The sequence below is a fragment of the Crinia signifera genome, chromosome 9, assembly GCF_055691185.1.
Source record: "Crinia signifera chromosome 9, ASM5569118v1, whole genome shotgun sequence".
Lineage (NCBI taxonomy): Eukaryota > Metazoa > Chordata > Amphibia > Anura > Myobatrachidae > Crinia > Crinia signifera.
The window spans coordinates 109948487-109964698 of NC_139225.1; the positions used below are offsets into that span (position 1 = coordinate 109948487).

General features: G+C 46.5%; 1 protein-coding gene across 1 annotated transcript; it reads left to right on the top strand.

Moving 5' to 3' along the window:
• The first annotated feature begins 8083 nt into the window (after positions 1-8083).
• On the top strand, positions 8084-10726 carry LOC146035832 (uncharacterized). The gene is made up of 2 exons (XM_083159490.1): positions 8084-8864; positions 9781-10726. The coding sequence occupies exons 1-2, from the start codon at positions 8445-8447 to the stop codon at positions 10336-10338; spliced, it is 978 nt and encodes a 325-aa protein (XP_083015616.1). The 5' UTR covers positions 8084-8444; the 3' UTR covers positions 10339-10726.
• The last annotated feature ends 5486 nt before the right edge of the window (positions 10727-16212 follow it).

Sequence of the window (16212 nt, forward strand, 5' to 3'; positions counted from 1 at the left end):
ACAAATAAAAGACTTTAATAAGGTAACAGATGGACAGATGGTATAGAAACTGGAATCAGGGCCACAGTTGAGTTCAAATGGTATCATTTCTGTGGATTGGCATCAGAATACTTTATTATTTCCATAATGTGCAGTACTAAAATCATAGTTGCCTACCCTCCTGCATTCTGCAGGAGACTCCCTAAAATAACAGCAATCTCCCTCTCTCCCTCATTAGTCTAGTAATCTCCCTCATTACACCTAGCACACATTACACTGTTAAATTTTGGGGGGGGAAAGGAATGAGAGCTAGATAAATTTACATTGAGTCATCAGCACCATTTCCCAGCACTTTAGCAAGTACAGTAGCTCTTACTAACTGCTTTAGGGATAATCTACATTTGGATATTTATTTGAAAAGATTCCCCTCAGATGTAGCAGTACACACCCACGCTCCTAGGTGCCACATTTACAATCTCCAGTGGTGTTTTTTTACGTATGGGCTGCAGAGCTACAGACCCCCAGGTAAAATCCGCCACTGTAGTGAAGCCAAATGCAGTCTGTGAGACTGCACTGGCTTCACTGTGACTGGCACTGACTTCCTATTGGAAGTCCGACCTGCCAGTCACCAAGGCAGTCCCATTGGGAGGTGTTCCCTCCCTCTGGGATGCCTCTATGGGCTGTTGCATGGCAGCCCATAAAATCCAGGGTCTGCACATGCACAGTGCCTATGGCAGTACTGTCCATTTTGCTGATCCCTATATAGTACAGGCTCCAGGACTGTGATTTCACTTCTAGGGCTGTTGCTGAAGCAGTCCATAGAAGTTGGATACATGCTCAGTACAAATGTTGGTACTGGGCATGCGCCAGTCCCGGTGCCTGTCATCATCGTACAAGCACTGGGAACAATGCAGCGGGACCAGGAGGAGCAGCGATGGTAGGGGGGGAGCCGGCATCACAGCCAGCGGCAGCCCCCCTCCTACCATAAGGTAGGAGCCGCCACTGACAATCTCTATTCACAATATCTCCATATATGGAATTAGAGATGCCCTTTGGGTGGAGCATGACACCCCCCCCCCCCCCTCATAAGGCGCCATGCAAAATTCTACTACCAACTGTAATCTCCCTGAAACTAGTTTTTAAAAGTAGGCAAGTAAGGCTAAAATATCTGTAAAAATGTTCTTTTCCTCTTGTTATCAACCTTGTTCCTGCTGTGTCTGCTGCTTGTCCTGACCTTGGTGTCAATATTGCAAACTTGCTATCTGCCACCTGTCCTGACCTCATATACTGTATATATAAAAACTGAAATGAACCGCACTCATTGATATTCAAGTGGGCGGGTGCAGAATCCTCAGTAGATTTGTATATAACCCATGTATCAGCAATGGGTATATGATGGCAGCACAGAGCACACCTTTTATCTGGAGACATTTTCCAATTTTAACTTGCTTGATAAAGATCAGTTAAAAAGACTAATTTGCAAAAAATAGAAAAAAACACGGTGGGACACTCATATATTCACCCATCCAGAGAGATATGTAGGAATGACAGTCGACGAGCCCGTTTCAGCTACTCCAGCCTTCATCCTGGACTGAGTCAGTCACTAGGGCGTGGTGGGAGAGTAAAATATTGTGCCCGAAAGTGCACTTGTGGTGCACTTTAAACTGTGTCCATGTCGACTGTGTCGACATTCGGGTAAAAACCTTGCCCGTGTCAACCTAATGCTTGTGTTGACATAATGTCATGTCAACCTTGACCCATGTCGACCTTGACCCCTGTCGACCTAGTGCTGGGGACCCAATGCTTGTCAACCTAGTTGGTGTAGACCCACACTCATTAATACATATGTGCTAGCATCGAGGCGGCCGGGCAGCGAGGAGAGGGAGAGAGTGGGAGACAGAGAGAGAGGGAGAGATAAATTGCCAACCAGTCAGATCATGGGCCAGATTCTCTAAGCTTCAAAAGTGATAAAATGGAGAGTGATAAACAGCCAGCCAATCAGCTCCTTTCTGACATTTTTCAAATACAGTCTGTGACATGAAAGGTAGGAGCTGATTGGCTGACTGTTTGTCACTCTCCATTTTATCACTTTTAAAGCTTAGAGAATCTGGACCCATAACTGTTGTTTTTCAAACACATCCTGTAACATGTCAGTTATGAGCTGATTGGCTCTTTCTTTTTCTTGCACAGTTAAGGCCCCCATACACTATGCGATTTGGGCACGATTTCACCCGGGCCGTGAAATCAGCCCAAATCGCACTTGCAGACACCCTGTCCGATTCGATGCGCGGTCCCGTGCGCATCAGATCGGGGTCGGGAGGTCGGACGGGCTGCACATAAGATTTGCTAAATCTTATGTGCAGCCCAGCCCCGAAGCCATGCGGGGGATGACAGCGGGCGGGGGATGACGGCTATTGAGAGCCGAGCAGGGGGAGGCTGCATAGGCAGCCGGGCAGGAGGCACTTGAAGCTGTTGTGGTGGGGTGACAGCGGGAGCAGGGCGCCGGGTATGGAGGAATGATGACGCTGGCTGCCTGGCTGCGGCGGGAGCCGGGAGGAACACAGATAACTTGAAAAAAAAAAAAGAAGCCCATACAGATGACTAGCAAGCCATTGATTGGCTGAGACCTCTCTCAGCCAATCGCTGATTTATCATATGAAAACCTTGGCACATCAAGTGCCTAATCGTGTGTCCCCCTCCCGGGGAGCTGCAGGGTGAAATCAGGTCCGACTTGTCCCTAGGACAAGTCAGACTAATGTATGGGAGCCTTAAGGGATATAATGTCCCAAATAGATTCTTCCGTAGAAGAAAACATATATGTCCCAAATGGCTTATCTGTAAATGCTCACCCTTTGAAGCATTCCTGGAATCAGATGATCAGATGATGGACTGTTCCAGGCTATGTATACATGTAGGTCTATCAGGCGACTTAAGCACCAACTCCCTGTCGGCTCATTTGCCGAAATGACATTCCTGCATGTACTAGAGCGCCAGACCTTCCAGCTACCAGTAGCTGTGCTTAGCATGAGATGCTTTGTTTAATAGAGGTTGCAGATTCTGTCCGAATTACTATAATATTGGTCCGAAGACCTGATATCAGGGCACCTAGTGGAGATCGGATAAGTGCTTAGTACCCAGAATTTTTTTTTACTTTCTCTAGAAACAGACCCCAAGAAAATAATTTATTGTTCTTATTCTTTATGGTAACAGGCAATTTTACCAATGTGTTGCCCCTGGAGTGACTGCTTACTTGTTGCCGGGGCAATTTTGACAACTCTTTAAGGGCCCAATTCAGGTTGGCTTGGCAAGCTGCGAAAGTCGCAACTTACAAGCACCTGAGCCGCCAGCCATCCTAATGCCTGCCTCCCTGCCACCGATTCACTTGGTAACATGCGAGGAGATGTGTAACGAAAACACATACCCTCACATGCCTCCGCTGCAGGAGAAATCATTCGATGGTCACCAACTATCGAATGATTTCTCCTGCCTTTGCAAATAGAAGTCAGTGGAAACTGCCCCCAGCAGACATTGGCCCATGGGAATAGCCCTGCATTTTTATGGGGACACCCATAAAACGCTGGGCGCTTCCCGCCGCCATATGCCCCTGGTGCTTGCTGTGGGTACAGCTGTCCCTGGCCCAGCCTCTCTGACAGAGAGGGAAGGGCCCGGGCCCACCGCACCCCCCCCCCCCCCTGACTGCCTCTGCTGTGCTGCCAGTGCCTGCACTGAATGAAGACCACTGCTCCCAGGCTGAAGGCTCCTTCACCTCCGGACGCTGGTGGCCAATAAAAATACAGCACCAGCTGGTGAGCCAATCAAAGCTTGTGTACCGGCAGCAGCCCTGACTGGCTTACAAGTAAGAACCACACTTTAAATGGCCACCAGCATCCGAAGGTGAAAAAGCCTGTGCTCCATGAGCAGTGGGCTTTTTTCAGCACAGACAGCACAGCAGAAGAGGGAGTGGGGGGAACCCGTGCTTTGCTCTGCTCCCCCCCCCCCCAAGCAGAGCTGAGCAGTAAGTGGTACGTGAGGTGAGGGGGGGGGCCTGGACGAGAAATCAATCCCGAGCCCTACAATTTCTAATCGCAATCCTGTGCTTGCGTAAAGCTCTGCAACTATGCAAGTTACTGAAGCCATTCACAAAGGGGAGCTGCACATGCGCTTAATAGACCATGCACATGTGCAGTCCCCATAAAACCAGGACGGGCCGAACGCGCTATATAGCGAGTGAACTAGAATCACCCCCTACCATGCCATGACATGCCATTGCGGTATGGTATGGAAATTCCAGGAGTTCTGATCGAAGATCTTTAGACAGGATTGTCAAGGCTGCTGAAAAAGTCATTGGTCAACCCCTACCTAGGATGGCAGACATTTTTTTAAAGAGAGGGAAAGCGAAGGCTACAAAAATTATCTCAGATTCTAGTCACCCATGCTATTCTCTTTTCTCCTTGTTGCCTTCTGGGAAACGTTATAGGTGCTTGAGCTGCCGTACGAGTCGGTTGCGGAATAGTTTTTTCCCATCTGTTGTTTTATGTTTGAATTGTAGTATGTGATGTGATGAGTTTTTTTTCCTTATCTCTCTTCTCTTTTCATTTTGAATTTCGCTTATGCATTTTTTTAATGTTGTAAGTGACAATAAGTTATTATTATTATTATTATTACCAAATAAAATAAAAAACTTTTTTTTTTAAATGGCGCTGTGTCCTTTGATTGCCTTCCCTTTTCCCAGGCAGCCATCCAAAAGGGAATGCACTCAACCCTTATTATAGCAAGCAACAAAGATAGTAACGAGACAGCGCGAGAGAAAAGCTAATTTAATAAAAATCCATATACTAATTAAATCAAACATCAAAAATTCTCTCTCAACCAAATTGACACAAAATTATATATATATATATATATATATATATATATATATATATATATATATATATATATATCCAAGATGCTTAATAAAAAGCAGGGGCACTCACCATCCTTCAGTCAGTATTTTTTAATGGAAAAGGTCAATCATAATAGTCGACGTTTCAACCCTCTAGGGGTTATATATATATGCAGCAGTGATGGGCAGCATTCATAGGACTTAACTTATACAGGATAAGAATAATCAGGATACAAAGCTCTTCTAGATGACTAACGTTTCAGTCTTTATTGATTTTCATCAGAATCATTTTAACAAAGAAAAAGTGGCATACCTTTATACCAAACACTCATGTGAGCTGTCCTCCTCCCGTCTCTCTGGATATTGTGACGTCACTGTTGGTAACGCACGCTTCCCCAGGGCCGGTGTAAGGCTTCTGAGCTCCCTAGGCAAAACTTCATCCCACTCCCCCCCCCCCCCCCCCCCCTCATACTGCCACCAATATCCATATTCCAACCCTTTACTGCATACTTGCCTAACATTCTAGAATGGCAGGGAGCCTCCCAAAAAATGAGTGGTCCACCCAGCCCCCCAGGAAGGTGGGCAAGACCCCTTCTTTCCCTGGAGGCCCCCAGCACCCTCCCCTTTGACACTCATGACATAGTACAGGAAGGGAGGGCAGCAACAAAGGGAAGTGTGCCTCAAGAGAAAGTATGGAGGTGAGGTCTTAGAAGTTTCACAGCCGTCACCTGCATTAAGTGCCACAAGGGTCGTCACAGACATCATTGATTTTTTGGGTACTCTTTACTTAAGAAATATATATATGTGTGTGTATGTGTGTGTGTGTGTGTGTGTGTCTGTCTCAGTAATTGTATATGTGTGCCTGTGTATATATGGGGGGGGGGCATATATTTGGAAAACCCCCCTCATAGAAATCCTGGGTTTGCCCCTTATCCCTGACACATTGATGTGCTGCGCTGTTTGCAGAGCGATGTTGCTGAGCTATCTACATTGCTCAGATTGCTCAGCAACATCTCCCCATGTGTAGGCCCCTTAAATGAATTAGTTATAGTGAATATTCTGTTCTAGAGTAACTATAGGTTTTATGTTTTGTATAGAAGTGGCTATCCAGTTTTTATTAGTCTGTCTCCTTCTAGAGTCCCGTACCTATAGGGCAAATCTGCTAAGCGTTGTTTGCCAAGTGATGTAGTATAGGCAATTTCCTAGTTAACTAGATCACCCATACACACATAGCGATGTATGCTGAGTGATCTGTAATAACCACTGTGTTCTTTATGCACATTCAGGAGATCTATCTAGATCTTGTTTGCATTTGCAAAGGATCTGTGTAGACAAAGGCGAAGCACAGGACCATGCATCGCCATCGTTATGGGGCCTACACATGGGGCGATGTTCTTAATTTCTAAGCGATCTGGACAGATCACTTAGAAAATTAGAAAAAAATCGCAGTGTGTGTAAGCCCCTTAAGTGGATCTGAGGGGAGATAATTTTTTTACATTTATAACATAAATAGACGAGATGACAGTCATGCCAATTTTACGTATGGTATTCAATCATCTAAGTGCAACAACAAAAATTATACAAGTGCGCCATAAATTAGATATATACAAGTTGTTCTTTGTCTAAAGTGCTGTGCCCTTGGTCACCATGGTTCCACAATCTGTTTTAGCCCACTTGGCTCATTCTAACTTTAGTGACTCACGTGTTTCATTTTGTAAGTTCTATTCTACAGGTATTTAGCTACTCATCCCTTTAGTGATATATTTTAATATTCAGTGACCTTGTACTGTACATATTGTGATTTCATCCTTTAATCTACTTAATTTGTAGTTAAACTATTATTATTCTAAACTTTCTTCCTTACCTTGGATATTCTTTTCTAGTGCATATTTATTTAACTTTGTTGTGTCCCCTGTGTTCATCCCCCACTGTCCACTCTATTATTGAAACACGTAGGCCAGGGCTTAGCCCCGTCTTTTTAATAAAACAATTGCACCTTAAATTTCAACATATACTATACATGCTATACATCTTACTTCATCCTAACCCTCCCAACATCTCCCTATTAGGTTAACAAGTATCTTGCCTGCTGGCCATTGTGCAAGTTCTCCTCTGCCTTCTTCCTATACATCACCTGTCCATTACCCCTGTGTTCCCCCGTCTATTTCTATTCAGTCTTAGCCTTGATTGGCCTCCAACAGGTTCACCCATCTCTTCCAGATCTTATTAAACTTTTGTTCCGTGCCTATAGATAAATGTATATATTTCTCATGTTCCTTGGTCGAGTTTACCAGGGCTAACCACATGGGCACCTCGAGTGCTTCCCTTGCCATCCATTTTCTAGCTATACATACTGTATCTTAGCCAGGGTGCATAAGTTAATTAAAATGGTCTAGCACTCCTATCTGGTAGTGTGTACTCCACTATGGATAAGATACACCCTCTCAGGGTGCAGACAGCTTAAGGCCCCATACACACCAGAAAGATTCATGCAAGATTAGGGTACAATTCGTCGTTCGTAACGACGGTTGTGCATGAATCTTATCACTATCGTTTGTTTTTTACTCACGATTGTGGTCGTTAACGATTGGATGCGCGCTCCCGTCAGCTCGTATGTCGCATTGGCGGTTTTGCCTCCTGCAGCAGAATCAGCCGATCCGACCGCAGATTGTGTGTTGATCATATGCACATCGTTAGCACATTGAGTGTGCTTCCGTCGTCGCGACCATCCATCCGATCCGTGTTTTCGCGCGAGTTCCTGGACACTCCTACCGCAGCCATATTGCCCCGTGGATGCAGCAGCGAAGGAGCACACGGCGTCTTCTACTGCGCGCACCTGACAGCAGGTAAGCAGGCCACCGCTGACCTCAACACCCCACCTGGGTCCCCGCTGCCCATACCAGGCCACCGCTGAACTCAACACCCTACCTGGGTCCCCGCTGCCCATACCAGGCCACCGCTGACCTCAACACCCCACCTGGGTCCCCGCTGCCCATACCAGGCCACCGCTGAACTCAACACCCCACCTGGGTCCCCGCTGCCCATACCAGGCCACCTCTGACCTCAACACCCCACCTGGGTCCCCGCTGCCCATACCAGGCCACCGCTGACCTCAACACCCCACCTGGGTCCCCGCTGCCCATACCAGGCCACCGCTGAACTCAACACCCCACCTGGGTCCCCGCTGCCCATACCAGGCCACCTCTGACCTCAACACCCCACCTGGGTCCCCGCTGCCCATACCAGGCCACCGCTGAACTCAACACCCCACCTGGGTCCCCGCTGCCCACTAATAAAGGTGGCCAGATGTATTATGCCAGCCCAGCCGCCAATCTTCCCCTGCGGCCTACCTACCAAATATTATGCCACCACCACTAAATGTAATGTAAAGATGATAAATGTATAGAAATATGATTTATTAAAATTTCTTAAATGTATAAAAACAAAACATTTATTTTTATTAATTATATACAGTTTAATGAAACATTTAATTTTAACTACTATTTATATTAACCAAACTATTGACATTTGAAAAATATGTACATAGACTATTGTCAAATTTTATTTTTTTTTGGCAGGAATGTCCCAGGCACTGGCCAAAGAACAGGAGTTTGTGGAGGCATTCATAGAGAAATACCGCGAACTTGAATGCCTCTGGAAGACAAAGTCGAAAGACTATAGCAATAAAATCAAAAGAGCTCAAGCGCTGCAAGATCTCCTTGAATTTAGCAAGAGCTACAACCCAGAGGCTGATACGGAATGGGTCCGTAAAAAGATCCAGAATTTGCGGACTGTGTTTCTTAAGGAACATAAAAAAATACAGTCTTCCAAAAGGTCCGGTGCTGGTGCAGGAGAGGTGTATGAGACGTCGCTGTGGTATTACCACTTGCTGACCTTCACACTCAGCCAGGAGGTGCCAAGGCGAGGGCTCTGCATGATGGTGGAAGGCGAGGCGGATGACGTGACAGCGGCCATGGATGAAAGTTCCCAGCCGTTATCAGTAAGTACTGGGCCAATGTGTATATCACCCCTTTGCCCCATTTCTTTCTTTCAATCATTTTTTTGTTCCTTTATCCAAAAAGATTTTAAATGTGGTCTTCCTGCCAGGGGACAGCACCAACACCATTGAAATATGCCTTATATTGGTCCCTGACCTGTTTGGCTCGTGCTGTCCCCCGGTACTGCTGGGCCGGCATCTCCAGGGACACAATTGGGGCAACCTCCCTGGGATCATCTGGGTCCTCCGGCGGTGCTGGTCCTGCCGGGCGATGTGCCCTTTCTTTGTGGCGAAGTAAATTGTGCAGGACGCAGCACGCCATGACGGCCCAGTCAATTTTATCCAGCCGGAGGTTGATGGCTGTGTGGAAAATGCGGAATCTGCTGGCCATTATCCCGAATGCACTTTCCACAAGCCGGCGTGCCCTGGAGAGCCTGTAGTTGAACACCCGTTTGTCGTGGTCCAGTACACGCTTGGCATAGGGCTTCATGATGTGTTCATGAAGCCCAAATGCCTCGTCCGCAACAAATACAAAGTTCAGCCCATGCTTGGTTTGTTGAGCTGTGGGCAAGTGCATGGTGTTGGAGGCGAGCCTGTGGTAGAACTTGGTGTCCTTCAAAGTTCCACCATCTGAGGCCCGACCATTCCTGCCGACATCCACAAAGAGGAACTCGTAGTTCGCATTGACCACAGCCATCAGCACAATACTGAAGTACCCCTTGTAGTTGAAGTAGTACGAACCGCTGTGGGGTGGCTGATTGATCCGGACGTGTTTCCCATCGATGGCTCCTCCACAATTAGGAAAGTTCCACGCCTCATCAAATTCAGCAGCGATGTTTTGCCACTCCTGAACGGTGTTGGGGAACTGAAAAAAAGAGAAGGTGATGTTAACTAATTGTTGTTGTTTTCTTTTCCACAGACAACAAGTACAGAGATAGAGGTGGTCCACACCTCAACCCCTAATCCAACCCCAGAGCCACAAGACTCATCGGGAACAATCTATGGAGTTCCGGAAACCCCCACCCCGCCTCAACTATTTGGCAAAAAGAAAAAACGCAGAACCAAGGCAGTTCCTGAACAAGAACCCGATGATATTCTGGTTCGAGCCGAACAGGTGCTGCGTAGGCCATCTGATGAGTTTGACACCTTTGGAAAGTACATGGCTGATGGCTTACGGAAGCTACATCCGGACCAACAGATGGCGTTCGAACGCGTCACAAGCGAACTCCTGTTTATGGGCCGACAGGGCCGCCTGTCAATCAAAACCACACTGATGGGGCTTCTTCCATTGCACCAGACGCTGCAACAGATGCCTGCCGTACCCTCACCAGCCATTGCATCATTGCCTTTAAACACCCCGCCCATTAGACAATCCTGTACCCAACCTCAGACCCCACCCCGGTACAGTCACATGTATACAACATTGTTGGGAGACAGCACGAACCTGGATGATACACCGGTTTTGCAAGATTTATGACCGCATCCCATAGAATTATTTCGCAGTTGGCATGGAGTAGTATGTAACACGGTGCTTGTGGCGGAGATAATGGCCATGCTGACTTGTTGCATACTTGTAGAACAATGGGGCCGGGACCATTGTATATGCAGTATGCAACAGGTAATCATGAGTCCCTTTCTTTATCTGCGCTACAAGCGCCGTCTCTCTACTGCTCCATACTGCAAGGCAATGAGGCACTGGTTTGGTTTTAAGTTAAAATAATTTTAGTAGTTATGGCACTTTGCCTATGTTTTATATGCTATGTGTGTTCTTTCTATAGGTCCATGCTTGGAGCAGTATGGCACATGGTGCATGTTGTGCAGACAATGAAAGGACCTTCATGCTACAGTGGCGCAGAGTGCAGAGCAATGGGGCCGGGACCACTACTTCTGCACTATGCGCCATGGATGCATGAGGGTGCTTTTGTTGTCCGCGCTACATGCGTCGTCTGCCATACTGTCCCTTGCCGCATGGCAATGAAGCATTTGAAATGCCTTGTTATTTTTATGGCACTTTGCCTATGTTTTATATGCTATGTGTGTTCTTTCTATAGGTCCATGCTTGGAGCAGTATGGCACATGGTGCATGTTGTGCAGACAATGAAAGGACCTTCATGCTACAGTGGCGCAGAGTGCAGAGCAATGGGGCCGGGACCACTACTTCTGCACTATGCGCCATGGATGCATGAGGGTGCTTTTGTTGTCCGCGCTACATGCGTCGTCTGCCATGCTGCCCCCTTGCTGCATTCCAGTCAATTAATATAATGTTCTTGCAATATTTAAATAAACAACATTACTATATAAGCATTTAGGATAACAATATTTAAATCAACACAAAGCACTTTTAAAAATTATGTGTACTCAATGTGCTGTATGACACATGGTACTTGTGGTACAGACAAAGGACATGGCCACGTGGCACATAGTGCATATCAATGGTGCCAGGACTATTGCATCTGCACTATGCATCACGTGAGGTGGAGGGGACATGCATTATCTGCACAAGCACCATGTGTCATACTGAGATCTACCTCATGTCCGAACAAAGACAATACATTTGCTTTATATTTTTGATATTTGCATAACTTTTTTGGCAATTTTTATATTTATACTGTAAAAAAAAAAAAAATTATCAGTATTTGTGAAACTCACAGTTCCATTATTTAAATAAAAAACGTTATCTTTTCACTACAAGTGTGTGGTATATTTTTCCTTACCTTGCAATACTGATGCTGCAGGACCTTCACGATGGCTTTACAGGTCTCCGGGATGATGAGTCCCAACGCTTGCGGGGAGATGATGGATCCAAACTTGAGGTCCGCCAGCGATCGTCCTGTAGCCAGAAACCTGAGGGTTACCACCAGCCGGTCCTCAGCAGGGATAGCCATCCGGTACTTGGTATCCTGCTTCTGGATGTGGGGGGTGACCAGACGCAGCAGCTCCTGGAAGGTCTCATCGTCCATGCGAAGGAAATTGCGATAATCCTGGGGATTATTGTCGCGAATCTCCATCAGCAGGGGCATATGAGACCGCGCTTGTCGTCCCAGGAGCCACTGCTTGGTCCAGCAGGATCGAGCCTTCCTACGCTGGGCCCTCATCCTCCTCACCCTGAGCACAACGTAGGAAAGCAGGAAATCTTGCTGGAACGAATCCATAATTCAAAAAAGCAAAATGGGGGAAAAAAACACACTTTGTTCAGCAATGCAAAAACAAAGCAGCCAAAAATAGCAATGTGCAGCGTTCTGCAGGAATGCAAAAACAAAGCAGCCAAAAATAGCAATGTGCAGCATTCAGAAGGAATGCAAAAACAAAGCAGACAAAAATAGCAATGTGCTGCGTTCAGCAGGTATACACCAAGCCTCACTAGTCACAAAGCAGAAATGAGGTCCTGCAAAATGGCTCCTAGTCTTGTTACCCTCCTCTGCTAGCCCAGCCCATAATTCTTTGTGTTCTTTTGTCCCCACCTTGTCTCCCCTCTGGTAGCCCGGCCCTTTATTTACATTCCAAAAACGACCGTGACCAGTGCACTCACGATGCACTCACGATCCGCACATCCGACTGTCGTACGACCATCATGTGCGATGTCGTATCGTGAGTACATCGTTAGTAAATCGTATGGAACATAGAACACGATCGTTAGCACATCGTTAAAAGGCCACGGGAGAGCGCCGCAGGAAAGTGCACACAAAATCGTTAGACGATCGTTAGACGATCCTGATCTTTCTGGTGTGTATGGGGCCTTAGGGATACCCATAGATGTTATGACTTCTATCACTGCTGTCCAAAATACAGCAACTTTTTGGACATGTCCATAGTAGATTTCAGAATGATCCACTATCACCCAGGCACTTGGGGCAGGTGGTATTAGATCTACCTCCAAATGTATACATATGCTCAGGTGTTATATAGGTCCTGTGGATCAAGTAGAGTTGAACCTGTTGGAATCTTGCCTGGTTTGTTGTGTTTCATATATTAACCAGCACTTTCTGCCAATCATCTCGTTACCTCCCCCACTTCCCTTTACCCATTTAATTTTCAGCCCCTCTAGTCCATCACTTTGTTGTGTCTGAGTAAGAGCTCTATAGAAGAAAGAGACCTCGGGTGAAATTTAATAGGATGAGAGATTCAGAAAGGGAAAGATTTGGTAAGAAATCTCCAGTTTATTTAAAGCGGCAATCATTTACACTGCAAAATCACACTGGTTTTTTAAGTTAATGAATCTTCCGTTTGTTTTTTCTTTAGCAAACTGGACTTGAAGGGCATGCCTTTTCTGAAAATATCTAAACAGGTAGTTGTTGGGGAGGGAGAATTCAATTTTTAATGATTGAAATGTTCTTATCCCAATGTCATTGTACAACTGCCCTATTTCAACTATGCCCCCATTTCTTCCAGACTTGCAACTCTTCTAATTCATTCAAGCGTTGGGCATTGTGCAGTAGTGTCTCTGGGTCAACTCCTTGACTCCCCAATATCCCTTCTACTTGTCTCCATACCATAGCTACTTGTCTGACCATGGGTGGCCACCTACGATACATATTACTAGTCAGTAACATTTGTAGAGGACTGTATCCAAGGGGACACCCCCCCCCCCCTCTAGGACCTCTACCAGATCGTTCTCCTACCCATTTTCTATCCACTTTGTAAGGTATGCTAGCTGATAGGGAAGATAATATAGCCAAAAGTCAAGCAGCGCAAAGCCACCTTCAGTTTTATATCTAGTTAAAGTGTCCCAATTAATTTGAACTCTCTTTGTGAAATCTTGCTGGTTCTGCTCTGTCTTCCTCTGCTCCATGCTGCTGACCAGCTCTGTGTTAGTTTGAACACTGCAGGCTGATTGCAGCACCTGGGTGAGTCCATGCACAGTTCTCCTTGATTAGGGGGGAGATTCTCTAAGAATCTCCGCCCCCTTCGCCGCCCATCGCATTTATAATTATCGCATATGTTTTAACATATGCGATAATTATAGAAAAGGACAGCTCTTGCGTTAAGAGCTGTCCTTTGCGGTGAGAGTCGCTGGGTCCCAGCAGGTCCCGGCGGCTCCCCCCTCTCTCACACACCCGGCGCTGCTGCTGCTGCGCCGGGCTCTCCTCCTCCCTGCACCCGGAAGAGGAGGAGGAGGTCACAGGTCCGGGCAGCACTGCGCTGTGCTGCCCGGACACAGGTGAGGGGGCGATGCGGGGCGGCGGGGGTCCGTGCGTGGTGGCGGGGGGTCGTTGCGGGGCGGCAGAGGTATGCGGTAGAAGCCCATTGGCTTCTATGGGGCATCACCAGATTTTTCTGGCGATGCCCCCGCCGCGTTAACCCGGCGGGGGATGCTTAGAGCATCCCAAAATGCGGTAAAAAACCCGATAACGGGTTTTTTACCGCATTTCTTGTTTAGAGAATCTCCCCCTCTGTAACCTGTAAAGCACTACCTCAGTGCTGGCAACTGAGCTCATTAGCTCATTATAAAATGCAGTTCCTGGCAGGTATTCCCTGTCAGTGTATAGGCTCACAACCTGCTCCAGCATTCCAAGTGTTTGTATTCTCCAGATTACCAGTGATTGACCTCAGCTTCCTCGTGACTATTTTCCAGCTTTACCCTTCTATACTGCTGCTAGTGTTACCAGTGTATGACCCGGCTTCACCTCAACCATTCTCCTGCCTATTCCCCGTGTACTGCTTCCTGTGACTCCCAGTGTATGACCTGGCCTGATTTTGGACATCTCCTGCCTAATCCTTTGGTGCCTGCCTTGCCCGCTTGTTTCTGACCTGGCTATGAAGACCATGAGTAATTCTGTCTCCGCTACACCTGTCTACCAGGGTTTACCAGTCCTAAATGGGGAACCTGATCAGGGGACCATGACAGGCGTGTCTGATGCAGCAAAGCCCATATCCTGCTTGGAGGGGTCACTGGGAAAAAACATCAGCACGGTAAGATTCCGCACCCCTGCATCAGGCCCAGTCAATCCCCACCCTGGTTTTCCAAGCCCAAGACCGTGACAGTGGTAATCTGCCCCGTGGTCCAATTTTAGATTTAATATAATTAATTTGGGGTGTTAGATTAAGGGGTTCAAACTTTAAGAAATCCCTGGCAACCCATATACCCAGATTCTTCTTCCACCAATTTTAAGGGGGTGGGTCCTATCAGGGCCGGAGGGCAAGTACCTCTTAAAGGGAGTATGCAGGACTTACTCCAGTTGATCATGAGGCCTGAGGGGTGAATTTATGAAGCTTGGAGAAGTGTTATCTATCCCCATAAAGAACGTTATGATCAAGGTGATAATGGTTCAGCCAATCAGCTACAATATGTAAATTGACAGGTAAGAGCTGATTGGCTGAACCATTATCACCTTGCTCATAACGTTCTTTATGGGGATAGATAACACTTCTCCAAGCTTCATAAATTCACCCCAGAATGCTTCATAAAGATATTTCATATACACACCTCCCAACTGTCCCACTAAACGCGTCACACCCCCTTTTCGGGCGCTCGCACCACTTCACCGCGCGAGTGTCCCTATTCTGAAATTGACAAAGTTGGGAGGTATATATATATATATATATATATATATATATATATATATATATATAAAATGCATTAAAGAGCCAGCAGCATCAAAGTGAAAAACGTTTTATTTAGGCATATAAAGTGCAAATCGGATCATTAAAAAAGAGGGAGCGTCTACTTAACATAATGATGGGATCACAGACATCCTCAGAACGCAATCCCTCTGATAATCAGTCATGCCGCTCGACAGGCTGTTTCGGTGCCAGGATGCACCTTAGTCATGAGCAAATGACAGAATGCAGACAAGCACTAATATACCCCCATGGACAATCAGAGTAAAACAAACTCACCTGTAAAAAGCCGCGGAATAGCACACCAACATGCCGCCCAGCCGGAAGTAACTGACGGTCGTCATGGCAACGCCAGACGCACAATCAACAGACGGAACTTCCGTCCAGTTACCCCAGCAACCTCGGACGCCGGCGGGCAGGCAGAAGGCAGCTGACCGTGCTATGATGACGTAGGCGCACTGTATCATGGCAACAAAGGATACAAATCATGCCATGTACGTAGTGCAACAGTCATCAGTAAGTATATGCATCCAGTGCCCGGTAGCCACATACCATAGTGTCTTAATAAAAACCTTTGACAGCACTAATTTACTTATGATGCTAATACAAAAAAATGACAAGTATAAAGAGTATAGAACAGGATCGAGTTTAAAAAAAAAAAGGACTGATAGTCCAACAACAGGGGTATATTTAGCGCGTATCAACATTATAGGAAAAAGGAAGCAGACAAAGACAAACATAAAGAAGACAAAGACCAGCAAAAAGGATATAGCAATACAATTTCACATACACA